This window comes from Hypanus sabinus, chromosome 21, assembly GCF_030144855.1.
Source record: "Hypanus sabinus isolate sHypSab1 chromosome 21, sHypSab1.hap1, whole genome shotgun sequence".
NCBI lineage: Eukaryota > Metazoa > Chordata > Chondrichthyes > Myliobatiformes > Dasyatidae > Hypanus > Hypanus sabinus.
This window is the reverse complement of record NC_082726.1, coordinates 69,564,681-69,588,731: the sequence shown is the minus strand read 5'-3', so window position 1 is coordinate 69,588,731 and position 24,051 is coordinate 69,564,681. Positions and strand designations below refer to the sequence as shown.

At 42.8% G+C, this 24,051-nt stretch overlaps 2 protein-coding genes across 3 annotated transcripts in view; one reads left to right on the top strand and one right to left on the bottom strand.

The window, feature by feature from the left end:
* LOC132379184 (AP-1 complex subunit mu) overlaps positions 1–19,874 on the bottom strand; it is a 40,442-nt gene extending 20,568 nt beyond the window's left edge. The window contains exons 1-5 of the mRNA XM_059946858.1: positions 19,443–19,874; positions 18,857–19,028; positions 847–984; positions 567–652; positions 307–440 (exon numbers count right to left, since the gene is read on the bottom strand). Coding sequence (XP_059802841.1) covers positions 307–440; positions 567–652; positions 847–984; positions 18,857–19,028; positions 19,443–19,715 — 803 coding nt within the window. The 5' untranslated portion in view covers positions 19,716–19,874. The remainder of the gene's footprint in view (positions 1–306; positions 441–566; positions 653–846; positions 985–18,856; positions 19,029–19,442) is intronic.
* Positions 19,875–22,834: 2,960 nt separating this feature from the next.
* Positions 22,835–24,051, top strand: part of LOC132379180 (adenosine kinase-like) — a 298,065-nt gene continuing 296,848 nt past the window's right edge. For both annotated transcript variants that reach the window (XM_059946851.1, XM_059946849.1), the window contains exon 1: positions 22,835–22,969. In XM_059946851.1, the coding sequence (XP_059802834.1) occupies positions 22,911–22,969 (59 nt within the window). In that variant the 5' untranslated portion in view covers positions 22,835–22,910. The remainder of the gene's footprint in view (positions 22,970–24,051) is intronic.

Here is a 24,051-nt window from a genome sequence, read left to right as displayed (position 1 = left end):
ATTCAATTTTATTCTCCCAAAATACCCACAAATTGCTCATAGATTCTATCACTCAACACAATGTGGATTATTCAGAGCGAACAATTACCTTACAATATTGTGTGTCTTTGGGATACTCAAAGAGACCAGAGCACCTGGAGCAGATTCACATTATCAAAGGGAGAACATGCAAACTTCAGAGACAGCACCAGAAGTCAGGGTGGGACACAGCTTACTGGACCTACACACACACACATATATATGCATATACACGCACACACATTGTCTAAAATCTCCTATATCACAAAAGTTAGAAAGTTATCTTACTTTTGAGCGCTGACGTGGTAAGACATTAAACGGAAATTTCCATCTGGAGGAATAAATGAAAGAACTCGTTCAGATTCCCATCGTTTGAAACGAACGCATGGATGGAAACTGACATCATCCAGTAGCCTTGGATTCTGCAGTTGGTAATAATAAACACTTCAGACATTAGCATCTGAACATTTGCTGATTTCAAAGTTCAGTACCTTTTATATACCTCAAAATTAGCCCACAGAAGCAAAGAGAACAAGTACATCACTTACCATGAAGGAAAGAGTAAGGTCTGGCATACCAGTAAGCTTAATGCAAGCATCTATAACACCCTGGATTTCAGCAAAGACTGTCGATCCTGAAAGTTATAAAGAAAATTCTATCAAAACTAAAGCCACTAAAAAGGTATGTTTCTACAAACTGTAGGGCAATGCGATTAATGTTTAGCATGCTGAAGCTCAAATACATGCATGTTTAGAGTCAACGTCATTCAATTTGTTAATTCTTTACTAACAGTTTCATAAGCAACATGTTACTAAATAAACTTGTTACCCGACTTATCTATAATGGCATCAATTTCTTCTGTAACATCAAAATAAGCTTCATTGTTTGTGTACTTGACTCCTGCTCTCCGCCAGGGGATGTTAGACAGTTGACCAGTTGGAAGTTGATCTCCTATGTTGCTGCTCCCTAGCAGAATGAAGCATAAACAGCTTTAATTCTTTTCATGTGTTACGAAGGTTACTATTTTATTGTGCACAGTTCTATAACTTGAGAAATGGACACTATTTGTGAAATCTGTACTCGAAGTTTTTCAAATTGATTAAAAAGTTAAGATGATTCTTGCTTTTACAAATTCTTATGTTAAAATACCATTGTGGAAACATTTTATCAGTTAAAAAAGTATCTTTGCACTACTTTTTTGATCTCAACTGCAGACCACTACTAGAGGGATATACAGTATGTGCCCTCCCTCTTTCACCACTTTTGACCAGTAATCACAGTTGACTATCTCGATGGCATTACTAATTAAAAAATGGCAGGTAATTATTCACATTGTTCAAAATAGCACGTTCTGCTTAAATCTTTTAGACTTAACATTGAGGACAACATCATATTGTAACTTATAGTCATTCACAATTACAACATCAGCAAAGGACAAGGCGAATTCACCCACTGATTCTATGCTGCACTTTGGAATCTAGTCTGATATCCCACCAAAACAGATCTCTTCAAGTACATGAGCAAATGAACTGTGAATAATCCTACAGAATCTAGTTCAATTACGTTCTGAAGAGTATAATGGAAAGCTGAACAAGAGTGTTGTGGGGTTAGAAATAGGATCTTTCACCTTTCATCTCTGGTAACCTTTGTCGATCATGCCAAATAAGCATCAACCCCAATTTTAATATTCTCTATAAATCAACCAAAACCTTGGTCTATCAAACTCAAAAGAAATATCATTCAATTTACTCGAGAACTTTGGAGAATAAAAAATCCAAAATATTGTCAAGACAACAAAAAGGGCTGCAGACACTAGATTATGGAGGGAAAAAAAAAGCACAAAATAGATGAATTCATTGGGTCAAGCAGCATAAGTCTAAGTGTAGTAATCAACATTTTGTATTGAAACTCTGCATCAGAACCCTACATCAGAATGGTTTTATTGTTAATTATTGCATCCAGCTGCAGCTCCTGACAGAGTTAGGGAACTGGAGCTGGAAGAACTTCGGATCATTTCTGAGGCAGAATCAGAAATAGGAGTTCCAGGGAGACAATCAGCTCTAAAGGTCAGGAGGCAGGTAGCTGGGTGACTGTCAGAAGAGGGAAGGAGAAGAGACAGAAAGAGAAGAGCACCCCTGTGGCCATTCTCATCAACTATAAATATACCGTTTTGGATACTGCTCGTGGGGGCGACCAACCAGGAACAAGTTGTAGTGGTCACGTCTCTAGCACTGAGACTGGAAAGCTCAGAAAGGAAGGAGGGAAAAGAGGAGAGCAGTAGTGTTAGGGGATTCAATAGTTAGGGGGACAGATGAGAGGTTCTGTGGGAGAGATCGAGAATCCCGGATGGTCTGTTGCCTCCCTGGTGCCAGAGTCCACAATATCTCAGATAGAGTTCTTGGTATTCTCAGGAGGGAGTGTAAGCAGCCAGATGTCGTGGTCCATGTTGGGACCAATGACGTGGATAGTCTTGCAAAGAGAGCTTAGGGAGTTACATGCAAAGTTGAAGGACAGGACCTCCAGGATTGTAATCTCAGAATTGCTACCTGTGCCACGTGCTAGTAAGGCTAGAAGTACGAAGATAATGCTAAATATGTGGCTAAGGAGATGGTGCAGGAGGGAAGGCTTCATATTTCTGGACAATTGGGCTTTGTTCCAGGGAAGGTGGGACCTGTTCCAATGGGATGGTTTGCACCTGAACTGGAGGTGGACTAACATCCTTGCGGGTATATTTGCTTGTGCTGCTCCGAGGGGGCGGGTTTAAACTAGATTTGCAGGGGGAGGGGAACCAGAGTGTTAAAACAGATAGTGAGGTGGAGGAGGATAAAGGTCATGCGAGGACTGCTTGTAAAGACAGAAATCAAAGGTTTGTAAGTGATAGAAATGTTTTCAGGTGTATCTATATAAGGAGTATTGTAGGTAAGGCAAATGAACTTAGGGCATGGATTGGCACCTGGGATTACGACTTTATTGCTATTAGTGACACTTGGTTGCTGGAGGGGCAGGACTGGCAGCTTAATGTTCCGAGGATCCGTTGCTTCAGACGTGACAGAGGGGGAGGGATGAAAGGGGAAGGAGTGGTATTACTAGTCAGGGAAAATATCACAGCTTTACGCAGACAGGACAGCCCAGAGGGCTTTTCTACAGAGGCCAAATGGGTGGAGCTGAGGAACAGGAAAGGTGTGACCACACAAATAGGGTTGTATTATAGACCGCCCAATAGTAAGAGAGAACTGGAGGAGCAAATCTGCAGAGATATAGCAGACCAATGTAAGAAACAGAAAGTTGTAATAGTAGGGAATTTTAACTTTCCACATATTGACTGCGACTCCCACACTGTGAAAGTGCTAGACGGCTTGGAGTTTATCAAATGTGTTCAGGAAAGTTTTCTAAATCAATATATAGAGGTACCTACGAGAGAGGATGCAGTACTTGATCTCCTATTAGGGAACATAGAAACATAGAAAATAGGTGCAGGAGTAGGCCATTCAGCTCTTCGAGCCTGCACCACCCTTCAGTATGATCATGGCTGATCATCCAACTCAGAACCCTGTACCTGCTTTCTCTCCATACCCCCTGATCCCGTTAGCCACAAGGGTCATATCTAACTTCCTCTTAAATATAGCCAATGAACCGGCCTCAACTGTTTCCTGTGGCAGAGAATTCCACAGATTCACCACTCTCTGTGAAGAAGCTTTTCCTCATCTCGGTCCTAAAAGGCTTCTCCATTATCCTTAAACTGTGACGCCTCGTTCTGGACTTCCCCAGCATTGGGAACAATCATCCTGCATCTAGCCTGTCCAATCCCTTTAGAATTTTATACGTTTCAATAAGATCCCCCCTCAATCTTCTAAATTCCAGTGAGTATAAGCCTAGTCGATCCAGTCTTTCTTCCTATGAAAGTCCTGCCATCCCAGGAATCAATCTGGTGAACCTTCTTTGTATTCCCTCTATGGCAAGAATGTCTTTCCTCAGATTAGGAGACCAAAAATGCACACAATATTCTAGGTGCGCTCACCAAGGCCTTGGACAACTGCAGTAGAACCTCCCTGCTCCTGTACTCAAATCCTTTTGCTATGAATGCCAACATACTATTTGCCTTTTTCACCTTCTGCTGTACCTGCACGCCCACCTTCAATGACTGGTGTACAATGATACCCAGGTCTCATTGCATCTCCCCTTTTCCTAATCGGCCACCGTTCAGATAATAATCTGTTTTCCTGTTCTTGCAACCAAAGTGGATAACCTCACATTTATCCACATTAAATTGCATCTGCCATGGATTTGCCCACTCACCTAACCTATCCAAGTCATCCTGCATCCTCTTAGCATCCTCCTCACAGCTAACACCGCCGCCCAGCTTCATGTCATCCACAAACTTGGGAGATGCTACATTTAATTCCTTCGTCTAAATCATTAATATATATTGTAAACAACTGGGGTCCTAGCACTGAGCCTAGCGGTACCCCACTGGTCTCTGCCTGCCATTCTGAAAAGGTCCCATTTATTCCCACTCTTTGCTTCCTGTCCGCCAACCAATTCTCTATCCACATCAATACCATACCACACTAATCTCCTGTGTGGGACCTTGTCAAAAGCCTTTTGAAAATCTAAATATACCACATCCACTGGCTTTCCCCTATCCACTCTACTAGTTACATCTTCAAAAAATTCTATAAGATTCGTCAGATATGATTTTCCTTTCACAAATCCATGCTGACTTTGTCCGATGATTTCACCTCTTTCCAAATGTGCTGTTATCACATCTTTGATAACTGACTCTAGCATTTTCCCCACCACCAATGTCAGACTAACTGGTCTATAATTCCCCGGTTTTTCTCTCCCTCCTTTTTTAAAAAGTGGGGTTACATTAGCCACCCTCCAATCCTCAGGAACTAATCCAGAATCTAAGGAGTTTTGAAAAATTATCACTAATGCATCCACTATTTCTTGGGCTACTTCCTTAAGCACTCTGGGATGCAGACCATCTGGCCCTGGGGATTTATCTGTCTTTAATCCCTTCAATTTACCTAACACCACCTCCCTACTAACATGTATTTCCCTCAGTTCCTCCATCTCACTAGACCCTCGGTCCCATACTATTTCCGGAAGATTATTTATGTCCTCCTTAGTGAAGACAGAACCAAAGTAGTTATTCAATTGGTCTGCCATGTCCTTGTTCCCTATGATCAATTCACCTGTTTCTGACTGTAAGGGACCTATATTTGTCTTGACCAATCTTATTCTTTTCACATATCTATAAAAGCTTTTACAGTCAATTTTTATGTTCCCTGCCAGCTTTCTCTCAATCTTTTTTCCCTTTCCTAATTAATCCCTTTGTCCTCCTCTGCTGGTCTCTGAATATCACCCAATCATCAGGTGTGCCACTTTTTTTTGCTAAATTATATGTTTCTTCTTTGAACTTGATACTATTCCGAATTTTCCTTGTCAGCCACGGGTGCACTAATTATTCTTTGGCAAAACCAGGATGAACAATTGTTGTAGTTCATCCATGTGATCTTTAAATGCTTGCCATTGCATATCCACCGTCAACCCTTTGAGTATCATTTGCCAGTCTATCTTAGCTAATTCATGTCTCATACCTTCAAAGTTACCCTTCTATAAGTTCAGAACCTTTGTTTCTGAATTAACTATGTCACTCTCCATCTTAGTGAAGAATTCCACCATATTATGGTCACTCTTACCCACATGACAAGATTGCTAACTTGCCCTTCCTCACTGCTCAATACCCAATCTAGAATGGCCTGCTCTCTGGTTGGTTCCTCGACATGTTGGTTCAGAAAACCATCCCGCATACATTCCAAGAAATCCTCTTCCTCAGCACCCTTACAAACTTGGTTCACCCAATCTATATGTAGATTGAAGTCACCCATTATAACTACTGTTCCTTTATTGCATGCATTTCTAATTTCCTGTTTAATGCCATCCCCAACCTCACTACTACTGTTAGTACCAGACAGGTCAGGTGACAGGAGTAGGTGACAGGTGAACATTTCGGGTCCAGTGACCATAATTTCATTAGCTTCAAGCTAATTATGGATAAGGATAGGTCTGGTCCTCGAGTTGAGGTTCTAAATTGGAGAAGGCCAATTTTGTGGAAATGAGAAAGGATCTAGGAAGAGTGGATTGGGATAAGTTGTTTTTTGGCAAGGATGTGTTCAGTAAGTGGAAGGCCTTCAAAGATGAAATTTTGAGAGTGCAGAGCTTGCATGTTCCTGCCAGGATTAAAGGCAAAGTTAACAGGCATAGGGAAACTTGGTTTTCAAGGGATACTGGCGATCTGGTTAAGAAAAAGAGAGAGGTGTATAGCAGGTATAGGCAACAAAGGAACAAATGAGATACTTGAAGAGTATAGAAAATGTAAGAAAATACTAAAGAAGGAAATCGGGAAGGCAAAAAGAAGACATGAGGTTTCACTGGCAGATTATGTGAAGGTAAACCCAAAGGGTTCCTACAAGTATATTAAAAGGATAGTAAGGGAAAAAATTTGGTGCCCTAGAAAATCAGAGTGGTTGTCCATGTGTGGAGCCTCATGAGATGGGAGAGATCTAAAACAGCTTTTTTGCACCAGTATTTACTCAGGAAACTGGCATAGCATATATGGAAGGAAGGGAAACAAGCAGTAGTGTCATGGAACATATAAAGATTAAAGAAGAGGAGATGCTTGCTGCCTTACAGCGATAAAAGGTAGATAAATCCCCCGGACCTGACATGATACTTCCTCGGACCTTGAGACAGAACTAGTATAGAAATTGCAGGGCCCTAGCAGAAGTATTTAAAATGTCCTTATCCACGGGTACGGTGCCGGAGGATTGGAGGGTAGCTCATGTTATTCTGTTGTTTTAAAAAGGCTCCAAAAGTAAACCAGGTAATTACCGGCCGGTGAGCCTGCCATCAGTAGTAGGTAATTTACTGGAAGGTGTACTGAGAGGTCAGATATACAAGTATTTGGACAGCAAAGGGCTGATTAAGGATAGTCAGCATGGCTTTGTGCGTGGTAGATCATGTTTAATGAATCTTGTAGAATTTTTGAAGGTGGTTACCAAGCAAGTAGATGAAGGGAAAGCTGTGGATGTGGACATTAGTAAGGCATTTGGCAAGGTCTCACATGGAGGTTAGTTCAGAAGGTTCAGACACTAGGTATCCATGGAGAGGTTGTAAACTAGATTTGAAATTGGCTTTGTGGGAGAAGACAGGGAGTGGTAGTGGATGATTGCTTCTCAGACTGGAGGCCTGTGACTAGAGGTGTGCCTCAGGGATCTGTGCTGGGAACGTTGTTGTTTGTTGTCTAAATCAATGATCTAGATGACAATGTGGTAAATTGGATCAGCAAGTTTGCTCATGACACTAAGACTGGAGGTGATGTGGACAGCGAGGAAGGCTTTCAAAGCTTGCAGAAGAATCTGAACTAACTGAAAGTATGGGCCAGAAAATGGCTGATGGAATTTAATGCAGACAGTGTTGCATTTTGGAAGGATAAATCAAGGTGGGACATACACAGAAAATGGTAGGACACTGAGGAGTGCGGAGGAACAAAGGGATCTAGGAATTCAGATACATAATTCCCTGTAAGTGGTGTCACAGGTAGACAGGGTTATAAAGGCAGCTTTTGGCAACCTGGTATTCATAAATCAAAGTAATGAGTATAGCAGTTGGGATGTTATGGTGAGGTTGTATAAGATTGGTGAGGCCAAATTTGGAGTGTTATGCGCAGTTCTGGTCACCTTTATTCCTTGGAGCATAGAAGAATGAGGGGGGAGTTGATAGAGGTTTACAAAACTATGAGGGGTATAGACAAAGTAAATGCGAGTAGGCTCTTTCCACTTAGATTAGGAAAGACAAAAACGAAGAGAACATGGCTTTAGGCTGAAAGGGGAAAAGTTCAGAGGGAATTTCTTCACTCAGAGTGGTGGGAGTGTGGAACGAGCTGCCATCTGATGTGGTAAATGCGGGCTCACTTTTAAGTTTTAAGAATAAATTGAATAGATACACGGATGGGAGAGGGCTGGAGGGTTATGGACTGGGTGCAAGTCAATGAGACTAGCGGAATAAAGTTTCGGTACAGACTAGAAGGGCCGAAGGGCCTGCTTTCTGCACTGTAGTGTTCTATGGTTCTAACAGTACAGCACTGGAAAAAGGCCTATAGCCCACAATGTTGTGCCATGCTAATTAAATTAAAGGTCAAGTACAGCTTATCCGAAATGATGGGGCTAGAAGTGTTCTGGATATTGGATTTTTCCAGATTTTGGAATATACCCAAGGATGGAACCCAAGTCTTAAACACAAAATCCATTTAAATTACGTATTCAGCTTACACATATATGCTCAAGGTAGTCATAGAAAAGTACAGCACATAAATATGCCCTTCAGCCCATCTAGTCCATGCCAAACCGTTTAAACCGCCTGCTCCCATCAACCTGCACTGGGACCATGCCCCTCTTTTCCCCTACCATGCAAGTACCTACCTAAACCATAAGACAATAACATATAGGAGCCAAATGGCTGATCCCAAATCCCACTCAACCCCATACACCTGCCTTCTTGCCATATCATTTGATGCCATCACCAATCAGAAAACAATCAACTTCTGCCTTAAATATACACATGACTTGGTCTCTGCTGCAATCTGTGGCAGGGCATTCTACAGATTTACTACTCACTGGCTAAAAATAATCCTCCTTACCTCTGTTCGAAAGGGTTGCCTCTCCTAGTTCTGGATACTCCCACCACAGGAAACATCCTCTCCTCATCCACCCTATCTGGTCCTTTCAATATTCGATAGTTTCAATGAGATTCACCCAACATTCTTCTTTAAATGCAGGCCCAAACCTAACAAACGTTCCTCATATACTAACCCCTTCACTCCTGGAATCATCCTCGTGAACCTCCTCTGGACTCTAATAACAACACATCCTTTCTGAGATATGAGGACCAAAACTGTTGACATACTCCCAAGTGCAGACCATCTAGTGTCTTATAAAGGCATGTCATTATCTCCTTGCTTTTATATTCTATTCTTCTTGAAATAAATGCAAACATTTAGACAATAGACAATAGGTGCAGAAGTAGACCATTCGGCCTCTCGAGTCTGCACCGCCATTCTGAGATCATGGCTGATCATTCACTATCAATACCCAGTCCCCGCCTTGTCCCCATATCCCTTGATTCCCCTATCCATCAGATATCGATCTAGCTCCTTCTTGAAAGCATCCAGAGAACTGGCTTCCACCGTCTTCCGAGGCAGTGCATTCCACACCTCCACAACTCTCTGGGAGAAGTAGTTTTTCCTCAACTCTGTTTTAAATAACTGACCTCTTATTCTCAATCCATGTCCTCTGGTACTGGACTCTCCCAACATCTGGAACATACTTCCTGCTTCAATCCTATCAAATCCTTTAATTATCTTAAACGTTTCAATCAGATCCCCTCTCAATCTCCTCAATTCCAGTGTGTACAAGCCCAATCTCTCCAATCTCTCTGCGTAGGACAGCCCTGCCATCCCAGGAATCAACCTAGTGAAGCTACGCTGCACTTCCTCAATAGCCAGAATGTCCTTCCTTAAACCTGGAGACCAAAACGGTACACAATATTCCAGGTGTGGTCTCACCAGGGCCCTGTACAAATGCAAAAGGACATCCTTGCTCTTGTACCCAATTCCCCTTGTAATAAAGGCCAACATTTCATTTGCCCTCTTCACTGCCTGTTGCACTTGCTCATTCACCTTCATCGACTGATGAACTAGGACTCCTAGGTCTCTTTGCATTTCTCCCTTACCTAACTCTACACAGTTCAGACAATACTCTGCCCTCTTGTTCCTGCTTCCTAAGTGGATAACTTCACATTTATTCACATTGAATGACATCTGCCAAGTATCTGCCCACTCACCCAGCCTATCCAAGTCTCCCTGTATTCTCCTAACGTCCTCTTCGCATGTCACACTGCCACCCAGTTTAGTATCGTCAGCAAACTTGCTGATACAGTTTTCAATGCCCTCATCTAAATCGTTGACATAAATCGTAAAGAGCTGTGGTCCCAATACAGAGCCCTGTGGTACCCCACTAGTCACCTCCAGCCAGTCCGAGAAACACCCATTCACTGCTACCCTTTGCTTTCTATCTGCCAACCAGTTTTCTATCCATGTTGAAACCCTGCCCCCAATGCCATGAGCTCTGATTTTACTCACCAATCTCCTACGTGGCACCTTATCGAATGCCTTCTGAAAATCTAGGTACACTACATCCACTGGCTTACCCTTGTCTAACATCCTTGTTACACCCTCAAAAAACTCCAACAGATTAGTCAAGCATGATTTGCCCTTGGTAAATCCATGCTGGCTCAGCCTAATCCTATTACTGCCATCAAGATATGCCACTATTTTGTCCTCAATAATGGACTCAAGCATCTTCCCCACAACTGACGTTAGGCTAACAGGGCGATAGTTCTCCATTTTCTCCCTCCCTCCCTTCTTGAAAAGTGGGATAATATTAGCCACTCTCCAATCTTCAGGAACTGATCCTGAATCTAAGGAACATTGGAAAATGATTACCAATGCATCCGCAATTTCCTGAGCCACCTCTTTTAGAACACTCGGATGCAGACCATCTGGACCCGGGGATTTATTAGCCTTCAGTCCTATCAGTCTACTCATCACTGTTTCTTTCCTAATGCCAATCTGTTTCAATTCCTCTGATATCTTATGACCCTGGCCAATCCATACATCTGGGAGATTGCTTGTGTCCTCCCTGCTGAAGACGGATCTAAAGTACGCATTAAATTCTGTTGCCATTTCCCTGTTTCCCATAACAATTTCTCCCAATTCATTCTTCAAGGGGCCAACATTGTTCTTAACTATCTTCTTTCTCTTCACATAGCTAAAAAAGCTTTTGCTATCCCCTTTTATATTCCTGGCTAGGCTGAGCTCATACCTGATTTTTTCTTTCCGTATTGCTTTTTTAGTTAAGATCTGCTGTTCCTTAAAACTTTCCCAATCATCTGTATTCCCACTCATCTTAGCCCTGTCATACTTCTTTTGGTTTAATGCTATACAATCTCTGACTTCCTTTGTCAACCACTGTGGCCCCTTCCCCCTCTTTGAATCCTTCCTTCTCATTGGAATGACCAAAGGTTATGACCTTTCAATTCTGGCATGGTTACAGAGGAATGGAAAATTGCAAATGTCGCTCCACTTTTTAAGAAGGGAGGAAGGCAAAACAAAGAAAACTATAGGGTAGTCAGCCTAACCTCAGTGGTTGGTTAAGTGTTGGAGTCTATTACTGTAGATGAGGTTTTGGGGTGCTTGGAGAATAATGATAAAATAAGTCAAAGTCTGTAAAGGGAAACCTTCCCTGACAAATCTGTCAAGTTCTTCGAGGAGGTAACAAGCAGGGTGGACAAAGACGAGGCAGTGGATGTCATTTACCTGGATTTTCAGAAGGAAATTGAATGTCGTACTTCTGCTCCTATATCTTATGGTCCTATATGTAGGATGCAGAAGGACTTAGATTAAGAGAATGGGCAAGAAAGTGGCAAATAAAATACAATGTTGGAAAATGCATGGTCATGCACTTTGGAAGTAGAAATAAATGTGTGGACTATTTTCTAAATGGGGAGAAAATTCAGGAATCTGAGATGCAGAGGGACTTGGGAGTCCTTCTGCAGAACATGCAGCTGTGGAGGCCAAGTTGTTGGGTGGATTTAAGGCAGAGATTGATGGGTTCGTGATTGGACATGGCATCAAAGGTTATGGGGAGAAGACCAGGAATTGGGGTTGAGGAGAACAAAAGAAGGATTAGCCATGATTGAATGGCAGAGCAGACTCAATGGGCCAGATGACTTAATTCTGCTCCTATGTCTTAAGGTCTTATGTCTTATTGAGTCCTAATTTCTCTGTGTTCTCTTGCATTTCTTATACTCAAGTGCCTCATTTGATCCCAAAAATCTACACCTGATATACACCTTTTCTCTTTTTTTTCCACCAGGTCCTCAATATCCCCTAAAACTAAGGTTCCCTAAAATTGTTAGCTATTCCTTTTATACTAACAGGAACATGTATAGCAGTGCAAGAAAGTTTGTGAATCCTGTAGAATCTTCTCTATTTCTGCAGAATATGACTTAAAATGTGATCAGATCTTCGCACATGTCCTAAAACTAAAGAGAACCCAATTAAATAAATAACACAAAAATATTATACTTATTCATTACTGATTGCGAAAAATGATCCAATATTACATGCATTTGTTGGAAAAAGTAGGTGAACCTCTGGGGTAATGCCTTCTACTAAAACTATTTGGAGTCAGGTGTTCCAATCAATGAAATGAGATTTGAGGTGAGGGTTGTAGAAGTGCCCTGCCCTTTATAAAAAAATACGAGAAGTCAGGTTACTAACAGAGCCTGCTCTTCTGTAGCGTGCCTCAATCAAAACAACTTCCAGACAATCTTAGAAGAAGAATTGTAGAGATGAATGAAGCTGGAAAAGGCTACAAAAGCATTTCTAAAGATTAAATTAGATTCAACTTTGTCATTGTGCCGAGTACAGATACAAAGCCAATGAAATGCAGTTAGCATCTAACCAGAAATGCAATGAATAGAGTTATTTACAAAATAACTGCGAATAAAAAGTGCTACAGCACACAAATATAAAAGTACTGAGACAGTATAATATGGGTACAATACTGCTTAGCGCTATGATGTGAGGTTCAGCAGGGTCACAGCCTCAGTGAAGAAACTATTCCTGTGCCTGCTTGTGCAGGAGCAGAGGCTCCAGTAGTGCCTAACGGATGGGAGGAGAGTAAAAGGTCCATGGTTAAGGTGAGATGCATCCTTGATAATGCTTTTCGCCCTGCCCAGGCAGCATTTATGGTAGATGTTCTCAATGGTGGGCAATTGGGTGCCGATAATCCACTGGGCAGATCTCACCACACGCTGGAGTGCTTTGCTGTCCAATATGGGACAATTGCCATAGCACGGTGAGATGTAGTTGGTGAGTATTCTCTCAATGGTACAGCGGTAAAAGTCCGTCAGTATCCTGAGACAGAGATAAGCTTTCTTGATGCTCTGCAGGAAATAAAGGCACTGTTGTGCCTTTTTGATCAGGATGGAAGAGTTCAAGGACCAGGTGAGATCCTCGGAAATGTGGACAAAGGAATTTGAAGCTTGATACACGCTCCACTACAGCTCCGTTGATGCAGATGGGGACGTGAGTGTGCCTCCTAGCATGCCTGAAGTCCACAACGATCTCTTTGGTCTTCTGGGTGAAGGGTCAGGTTGTTGTCGGCACACCACGCAGCTAGATGCTGGCCCTCATCCTTGTAGGCTGACTCGTCACCCCCTGCGATCAGGCTAACCACCGCGGTGTCGTCTGCGAACTTGATTATGGAGTTAGAACCATGTACAGGAATGCAGTCATAGGTGAAAAGGCAGTACTGAAGAGGGCTCAGCACACAGCCTTGAGGCACACAGGTGTTCAGAGTGATAGTGGATGAGGACAGGTTGTCTAACTTAATAGATTGGGATCTGTTAGTCAGAATGTCCAAGGCCCAATTGCAGAGAGATGAGCTGATACCAAGCTGACGAAGTTTGGCGATCAGCTTGGAGGGGATCACAGTATTGAATGTCGAACTAAAGTCAATGAACAGCATTCTGATGTAAGAGTTGGGGCTGTCCAGATGGGTCAGGGCAGAATGAAGAGCCGTGGAGATGGCGTCCTCTGTTGACCAGTTGGTGCGATAGGCAAATTGATGGGAGTCCAGAATAGTGGACAGACAGGATTTCAAATGTGATAGAACCAGCCTCTCAAAACACTTTGCAATGACGGGGGTGAGTGCAACTGGGCAGAAGTCTGAGTGTTCATCAGTCCACAGTAAGAGAAACTGTCTACAAATGGAGGAAATACAATACTGTTGCTACTCTCCCTACGTGCAACGCTGATGGAGTGAAAAAGAACCCAAGGGTAACAGCTAAAGGCCTGCAGGAATCTCTAGTGCTTGCTAAAGTCTCTGTTCATATGTCCACTATAAGAAAAACACTGAACAAGTATGGTGTTCATGGAAGGACACCACTGCTCTCCAATAAAAAACATTGCTGAACATCTCAAGTCTGCAAAAGTCTGCCTGGATGTTCTACAACGCTTATAGGACAATGCTTCGTGGTCAAATGGGACAAAAGTTGAACTTTTTGGCAGAAATGCTCATTGTTATGTTTGGGGAGGGAAAAGGATACTGCAACCCAACATCAAAACATCCCTACTGTGAAGCATGGTTTGGGGCTGCTTCGCTGCCTTAGGACCAGGACAGCTTGCAACTGTTGAGGGAACAGTGAATTCAAAATTTTATCAAGACATTTTACAGGAGAATGTCAGGGTTGCAGTCCGTCACTTAATAGAAGTTGGATAATGCAACAAGACAATGATCCGAAAGATTACAGTAAATCAACAACAGAATGGTTTTAAAAAAAATGTTTTGGAATGGTGGAATCTAAGTCCTGACTTTAATCCTATAGAAATGTTGTGGAAGGACTTGAAGCAAACAATTCATGCAAGGAAGCCCACCAACATCCCAGAGTTGAAACGGTTTTGTTGAAGTTACTGCACTACAGGGGCGGGGGGGGGGGGGGGGGGGGCACACAAGTTACTGAAAGCAAAGGTTCACCTACTTTTTCCAACAAATACATGTGATATTGGAACTTCTTTCTCAATAAATAAATGAACAAGTATAATGTTTTTGTGTTATTTTCTTAAGATCTCTACCTAGTTTTAGGACTTATGTGAAGATCTGATCACATTTTAGGTCACATTTATGCAGAAATAGGGAAAATTCTACAGGGTCCACAAACTTTCTAGCATCACTGTATTTCCCTCTCAGTACTTCACTTCTGAAAGCAACATCTCTAGCTCCATCATGCTGAGTACCAGCACCCCCACCTCCGCCCCCCCCCCCCCCCAGGCTGTGTGCTCAGCCTGCTGCTGATCAAGCAGCTGACGCATGATTGTACATGCTAGATCCAGCTCAAACCAAATCATCAAGTTCACTGATGACACAACAGTAACTGGCCTCATCAACGACGATGAAGAGACAGCGTACAGAGAAGAGGCAGAGTGGCTTGTAGAGTCCTGTGAGCACATCAACTTGAGTCTCAACGTGGACAAGACTAAAGAGATGATTGTGAACTTTAGGAAAGTGCAGGCTGACCACTCCTCACTATACATACAGAGGGTTAGGAGTACGAACTATCTGGGAGTCCACATAATGGTTGATCTCACCTGGTCCCTCAGCACCACCCCTTTAATTAAGAAAACAGCAGTGTCTCCACTTTCTGAGGAGATTGAGGTGAGTGAAGCTTCCCCCTACCCCATTTCTAACCAATTTTAAAGGAGCACCATTAATAGTGTCCTAGGCAGACAGGAACCTGAGTGATGCAGGCACTAAATGGCCACTCTTTTGCTTGCATCTTCAGAAACAGCTTTATTTCTATATTTGCTATCTTTTTTTTTCCTTTTCAAGGTTCTTTTGAAGACCCTGACCTGGAGTTACATTCTGACTTTGGTTCTTTGCGGGAATAGGACCCACTCTCAGGGCCTCACAACCGGCTGCTTTTCGATATGCCAAGGACATGGCCTAGAAGAATAGCAAGCCTTCAGGGTGCCAGATTTTCATGGATCTGGAGGTGGGCAGATTGAAGGCTGGTGTCACTGCCAACTGATGCGTTGAGGTAGAACAAGGAAGATCGGAAACAGCAAGTTTACTGTTGGCTGTGTGCCCAGAGCTCAGAAACAGCATGCAACAGACTTTTAACACCATAAATCAGTGAGTTGTCTTTTTTATTTTTCCCCTCTCACTATGAAACGGGGACACCTCTTTTTCCCTTTTTAAGGAGAGAAAAAGCCTGTGGTATGTCAAATACTGGGTAAACAAGTAGTCTTTGGGGTACTACAAGTCTGTGTCTTTACTGATGCTTTGCTGCATGCTTAAGTACGGTGGTGGCGGGGGGGGGGGGGGGGTTGTTGCCTTGCTGTTGTTTGTGTGTGGGTGGGTGGAGTTGGGGGTGGGTGCTTTGGGTTTCTAACATTTAACTGTCATTCATTCTTTGAGGCACGCCTCTGTTTTCATAGATGTTTGCAAAGAAAAAGAATTTCAGGATGTATATGGTATACATTTCTCTAACATTAAATGTACCTATTTAATGAAGCATCAGAATCTGCTATGGGAACTGCAATGCATCTGACTGCAAGACGCTACAAAGGATTGCTGGGAGGATCATTGAGGTCTCTCTTCCACCTATCTGAGATATTTATCAGGAGCACTTGTATGCAGGGCCCTTAGCATCGTCAGGGATCCCTCCCATCCATCACACAATTTCTCTGACCCCTACCATCCGACAGAAGGTACTGCAGCATTAGAACAAGGACTATTAGGATGGATAACTACTTCTTCTCCCAGGCTGTGAGACTACTGAACTCCCTGACACCACCCAGGTGTCATCACACATGAAGCGCCATTAGCATTATGGTTTTTGCTTCTTAACTTGGGTTGTAAATGTACCTTACGCTAAATGCCAATCTTCTGGAAAATATTTTATTATTTGTAATTTATTTGTGATAATATTACTTTGTGTGTTCTGAGTTATATGTACTGTTTTATGCACCTTGGTCTGGATGAACGTTATTTCATTTGACAGTATACACGTATACAGTTGAAAAACAATAAACTTGAACTTGAAGCTTACCGCTTTTTGCTGGAAAACAGCCTATCCCAATGCTTGCCTGCGAAGTTATTTACATATAGAACAAACAGCAGAGGACCCAGTACAAATCCCTGCCCAACACTAATAGGCATGGGCCTCCAGTCAGAATAAGTCCCATCAACCCCTACCTTCCGTCTTCTCTGAGCAAGCCAATTCACCATCGATCCCATGCACCCGAATCTTCTGGATGAGAAACCCATGAGGGTCCTTCTCATACACCTTACTAAAAAACAGTGCATGTAGAAGCATCACAGTTCAACCTTCATCAATTACCTTCATTACCTCCTCTCAAAAAATTCAGTCAAGTTAGTTAGCTATGACTTGTTCCACACAAAGCCAAACTAACTGTACCCAAGTAGGGCATGGGTTTCCAAATGCACATAAACCCTATACCTAAAAATACTCTCCAGTAACTGCCCTACTACTGAGGTAAGATTCACCAGTTTACAGCTTCCATGATTCTTATTTCCCTTCTTGAATTGAATATTAGCTATTCCCCGCTCCTCTGGGACCTTACCTGTGAGAAAGATCTTGGTCAAGGCCCTAGAAAGCTCATCTCTTGCCTCTCTCAAAAACCTGGAGTATATTTCATCTGGCTTTAGGAACTTTTAAGAGACTCAACACTATCTCTTCCTTCATCTCAAAATGCCCTAGCACATTAGTATGTTGCACACTGACCTTCCTATCCTCCACATCCTTCTCTTTGGTAAATACCAACACAAAGGAACCATTTAAGCCCTCTCCCACACCTCCTGCCTTCAAGCATCTCTCTCCTTTATCCGTGAGTGGTCCCACCCCTTCCATTGTTATCTTCTTGTTCCTGATGTATGTGTAGAATGCCTTGAGATTCTCTTTAATCCCACTTCCCAAGAACTTTACATGGCCCCTCCTAGCTCATGTAATTCCCTGAGTTCTTTCTCTCTACTTTCTAACCTACAGCACAATACAGGCCCTTTGGCTCATAAAGCTGTGCCGAACATGTCCTTACCTTAGAAATTACCTAGGGTTACCTGTAGCTCTCTAATTCTAGGTTTCTATGTACAGCATAGAAACAGGCCCTTTGGCCTATCTAATCCATGCTAAACCATTTAACCAGCCTACTTCCATTGACCTGTACCCAGACCTTAGCCCTCAATATCCATACCATCCACGTACCTCTCCAAACTTCTCTCAAGTACTGAAATTGAGCTTGCATTCACCACATGCTGGCAGCTTGTTCCACACTCTCACAACCTCTGAGTGAAGAAGTTTCCCCTTGTATCCCCATTGAACTTTTCACCTTTCACCCTTAACCCATGACCTCCAGTTGTAGTCCCACTCAATCTCAGTGGATAAAGCCTGCTTGCATTTATCCTATTTATACTTCTTAATTTTGTATAGCTCTTTCAAATCTCCTCTCAATCTTCTACGTTCCAGGGAATACAGTGCTAACCTGTTCAACCTCCCCTTATAACTCAAGTCCTCCAGAGTCGCAACATCCCTTGTAAATTTTCTCTGTACTCTTTCAACTTTATCTTTCCAAATGAGGCACTGGGCCACTGGGAGAACTAAACAATGACTTCTAACTGATCAAAGGTCTTGGCCCAAAACATCTTATTCCTTTCCATAGATTTTGCCTGACCTGCTGAACTCCTCCAGCATTTTGTGTATTACTCGATACCCAGAACCTGCAGAATCTCGCGTTTATGGTTATTATGACTTTGAAATTCAAAATTAATTTACTATGCATGAATTGTCTCCTTACAGGCAGCCACAAAACAAGAAATTCAAAGAGCCCATTAAAAAACAAGCTAAACACCCAACATGCAGAAAAAAAGAACAAATTACACAAACAATAAAAATAAGCAAATAACATTCAGAACTGAAATTTGTGAAAGTGAGTCCACCGCCACCAAGCCAGTCATCAATGCAGCCGATCCAAGAGCTCACTTTTTCAGACCACAGCTTCAGTTCAGTGCAAAGATGAGTAGACCTCACAGAGCATCAAGCTCAACACTTGCCCATCCTTTAAATATGGTGAAAAAAAATAAAATTTAAGATCATGTAAACATTTTTATATGGAGGAAAAACTGGTTCCTACCTGTTATAGAATTAACAACGGAACGAAGAATAGTTGGTGGTTTAATCAATTCTTTTAAAATGTTGGATTCAGTGGCTAATGGGAACCCATTGTCCAACATCTCTTCCAGGAGCTCGTATACAATCACAACATGATCTTTAATTGATGTCTCTGAGCATTCTCCAAAGTAGTCCTGAAGAGCGAGTACATAATTGTTGAAGAAGTGTCAGGTCATAGGCAAAAGATTCTGTGTGTTCTATATAAAGGCGCAACACGGATAATTTAAGTGTTCTGTACTGTATATAGAACAGCATAAGTTTAAATTTTGTATAGACAATGCAGTTTTTTTAAATTTTCGCACAATGTTGCTCCGTTGGCGTCTGGTGTGTATGCGATTAACGCATGATTATGCATTAAGTTTATTTTGTCGATAAATCATGCTGCGGTAAGTTTATTATTTAAACATCATGAGTGAAGCACATCTCAATGATGTTATGGTTTAAATACATGTTATTGAAATGTATTTGATTTAATGTTTCAATACATTAATTGTAGTATTAAAAACGAGAAGACACAACTGCCCTCCGGACATGCTGTGGTGCCAAACCTGTAGTGTTTCAGCTACTCGGTGCAGGAACTCGATGACAAAGAGCGGCGGCACCTCAGACTGGATGACGGCCACGAAGAAGATGCCATGGCGGTGGGTGCTGACCAGGTAGTGGTGCGGGGTGGCGAGCACTGGCGCCACATTCTCCGGCTGCCCGGCCTTCTCCTGCGCCTCCAAGAAGTAGTCGCAGACGGAGCGGCTCACCACACTCTTCCAGTGCTTCTCCAGGAAGATGTCCCCGCTGCTGTTAATGAGAAACAGACTGTGGATCATCGTGGCCGGCCCGCGGCTTTCCTCCTGCCTCAGGACTTCATCAGCCGGGGAGCGCCGCCTCCAATCACTGCTGCCTCAACATGGCGACCTGGCCTGGCCTAGCGGGCGGAATGTTTCGCTGCCTTCCCACCGCGCGCGCCCCCGTCCCGTGGCCTCCCTACCGGGCGCGTCCCCGAGGAACTGGCACTGATGGGATGGGTGTTCGCTGCCCGGCCATTGGCTACTTGCTAATAGTTATGAATCATGTGAAAATTTGAATGTGGTGAAGGTTTTCAGGAGGTTTCAGAGCGAGACCAACAAGCATGGCAGACAAAATATCATGTCCATTTTAAATGACAAGAGAGTGGCCAATCTGATGTTCAGAGGGACTTGTATATATGCTGGTACAGGTAAGGGCAACTGAGGTGCGGCAAGTGACTTCACAGTAAATGGTGTGTTTGTCATGCAGAGACTAGCACACATTCCATCTAGGTTGTCTACAACTCAATAGTATGAATATTTATTTTCCAGTTTCAGGAAGGCCTTATTTTTGTTTTGTTCCCTTTCCATGTCCCCCTTCCAGCCCTCTGTCACCAATTTTCAACCCCTTTATCCTCCTGGATCTACCCACTGTGTCCCTCCAGCATCTGAATCAACAGTGTTGAAGTTGAGAGCTTCAAGTTCTTAGGAGCGAACATTAGCAGTAGCCTGTCTTGATCCAACCACAAAGACATCGCAGCCAAGAGAGCTCATAACATCCGCTACTTCATCAGGAGGCTAAAGAAATTTAGCATGTCTGTCACCCTACCAATTTTTATTGATGCATCATAGAAAGCATCCTGTCTGGATGCTTTAAGGCTTGGTACAGCAACTGTTCTTCAACTGACCACAAGAGACTACAGAGAGTTCTGGACACAGCTCAGACTATCACAAAAACTAGCAATACCTCTATGCTGCCTCAGTAAAGCAGCCAGTATAATTAAAGACCTCATCCACACCAGACATTCTCTCTTCTCCCCCTCTTCCATCAGGCAGCAGATACAAAAGTCTGATCCCATCAGGCTAAAGAACATCTTTTATCCCACTTCTATAAGACCTAAATGGTTCTGTAATACAATAAGCTACAAGTATTGACCTCACATTCCATCTTTTTTTGATCTTACACCTTATTCTGCACAGATGAGTTGGCTGAAGGGCCATTCTGTGCTGTATTACTCTGTGATTCTGGCCATAACAGACAGACATATTTTATTGATCCTGAGGGAAATTGGGTTTCGTTACAGTCACACCAACCAAGAATAGTGAAGAAATATAGCAATATAAAACCATAAATAATTAAATAAATAACCTGGGAGGACATGCTGCCAAATGTGTTGCTCTACTTTATTGTAGTTGATAGTTAAGTGACAAATAACATTAAATAGAACCCTTCCTCTCATGGGGATCAATTAAGACAAGGAAAATTTTTAAAACTTTGACGTTGGAAAGAAAACAGGAAATGCTGAAACACTTGGGTCAGGCAGCATCTATGGAAAGACAGATGGACAATATTTCATGAGAGATGCATGTCAGTTATTGGTGGAAGAGAAGATGGTTAAGTTCTGAACAAGGGTTGAGGCAAGTGCAAAAAGGTAATTACAACATAAGCTTGACAGCTGTGGCAAGGTTGACATACTAGTACCTGCTACAAGGTGAGAAAGAATAGCATGAACGATAATGATGCATCACCCCTAATCAGTTCTCAGCACATTTTGATAGGGAGGAAATTTACACACCTGCATGAGTTCCCAAAGAATATGACAACGCTGTGATCTCAGTCTTAGAGACTGATGTCAGAACATCCTTCAGAAAAATGGATCTTTGTCAGGCCCTGACTGCATACCTGGTTAGGTGCTAACAATCTGCACTAAGCAAATGGTTGGAGTGTTCAGAGACATCTTCAGACCTCTGCAGTCTAAGGTTTCAACCTGCTTCAAGATGGCATCATAATACTAGTGCCAAAGGAAATCGTCCAGCAGCACTTACTGTACATCTATGACAATGAACAGTTTTCAGAGATTGGTTATGGTTTGAATCAACGCTGGCCTGGACCCACTTCAACTTGCAGCAGGTTTGCAATAGGTCTGCCATCTCACTGGTTCTGTATTCTGCTCTGCAGAACCAGGATAACCAGAACATGCAGCAGGCTGTTGTAATTGACTACAGCTTGGCTTTGCATACCATCATCCCCTCAAAACATTGTCAGACTCCAAGATTTGAGCCTCTATACCTCTATCTACAATGGAAACCTCATCTCCTCCTTACTGACCACCTTAGGCACAAGCTCACCTTAGGATGGCAGTACTGTGCAAGGCATAAAATTATATATTACAAAGTAAATAATGCAAAAATAGGTATTAAGTGTTCATCGATCAGTTAGGAATCTGATGGTGAAGTGGAAGAAGCTATTCCTAAATTGTTCAGTGCTGGTCTTCCCATTTCTCCTCCTCACCAACAGTAGCATTAAGAACAGGCCCGGATCATAAGAGGATTTAGTGAAAAATGCTGTATTCTTGTGACACTGCTTCTTGAAGATATTCTCCATAGTGCTGATAATTGTGCCTGTGTTGGAGCTGTCAAGAGCCTACACACCTCTGCAGGGTCTTTGGATCCTACATGTCGGAGACTGCATTTCAGGCTTGATGCAATCTGTCAGAATGCTCTCTACTGTGCATTTATAGAAAATTGCAAGAGAATTTTCATTATTGCTTCAGTGTGTTCAGAATCAGATTCAGATGTAATATCACTAACATACATCGTGAAATGTGTTGTTTTGCGACAGCAGTACATAATAGAAATATATAAATTCCAATTTTATATAAAAAATAAAATAAATAGTACAAAAAAGAGTGGGAAAATGCTGAGGTATTGTTCATGGGTTCATTGTCCGTTTCAGAAATCTGTTGATGGAGGAGTAAAAGCTGTTTCTGGATTGTCTGTGTGTGTGTGTCTCACTGCATTTGACCAGTTTAGAGTTGCTAGCAAAGACCCTGCTCATTCTCCCGCCATTACCCGGAACTGCGCGCACGTCGCAGGACAGGTCGTTTCCGCCGCGCGCACGTCGCAGGACCGCGCACGTCTTGGCCCCACACCGGAGCCATGCTCTTGTCACTGGCCCCTCCCCCTTCCCCTCCCCTCCCCCTCCCGAAGCCGTGAGCCTGTAGAGCAACTGGAGCGATGGCAGCGGATGAGCCTCAGCCGGCCAAGAAACTTAAACTGGAAGACAAGGCCCTCAGGTAAAAATAAAGTGAGATGGCCATTCCGCCATGTGCACTGTCCGGTTGGTGGCTGTTCCCCTGATCTGTGACTGCCCCACGGCCCAGGGGAGGAGAGAACACACCGGCAGTAAGCAGGAGTGGGATTGGCGCCTCCCGCTGATGGTAGGCGACCGCTTTTGGTTTGGCTCTGTTTCCTACCATTCAGCTAATATTGAGTCCACGGGCTGCGTCTTTGCCGACCCCCAGCAACGTGAATACTCCCACCCCGGTAACTCCCCCTCATACGATGAAGAGTGCCCCCGAGGCGCCGGCATTCCCGACCGGCGGATTAATGTACTGAATTGCCGCCGGCTGTGGTTCACAAGTTGCGCGGGTTTATCACAAACTGCAACATGTTCTTGTGTTAAAGGTCGGGCACGACATCAAAGAGCCCACAGACCAGAATCAGGCCTGTTCAGGCATGGTATGAGCGCAGATCATTCAAACGTGTCAGCCTTGCTGCTGAGTATTTACGTTAACTCGTGACCAAAATGTACCTTATTTCGCATTACTGTTATGCAAACATGAACGTAAAGATCGTCTTTAAAGATACTCCACATGTCGAACATCGTGATCACAAAATATCATTGATCCAGTACTCCAGTGAAGTTTAATCATTGTTCTAAATCTTGATACATTTCTAGTTTACTACTATATTGCTGTTATGAATGCATTTTACTATTTTGAACAAAATACTTTAAAATAACAATGCGTAACTATCCATTGCGATTTATAATCAGAACCCCAGGATCAGGTTTATTAATTTTTGTAGCAACAATACGGTGCAAGTACATAAAAATGGGCTGCCGGCAACGGTGGAGGAGGCGGATACGATAGGGTCTTTTAAGAGGCTTTTAGATAGCTATATGGAGCTTAGTAAAATAGAGGGTAAGCCTAGTAATTTCTAAGGTAGGAACATGTTCAGCATAACTTTGTGGGCTGACGGGCTTGTATTGCGCTGTAGGTTTTCTATGTTAATTACAAAAAGTAACAATAAAAGTAAGCGGTGCAAAGAAGGAAATAGTGTTCATGGGTTCCTGGACCATTTAAAATCTGACAGC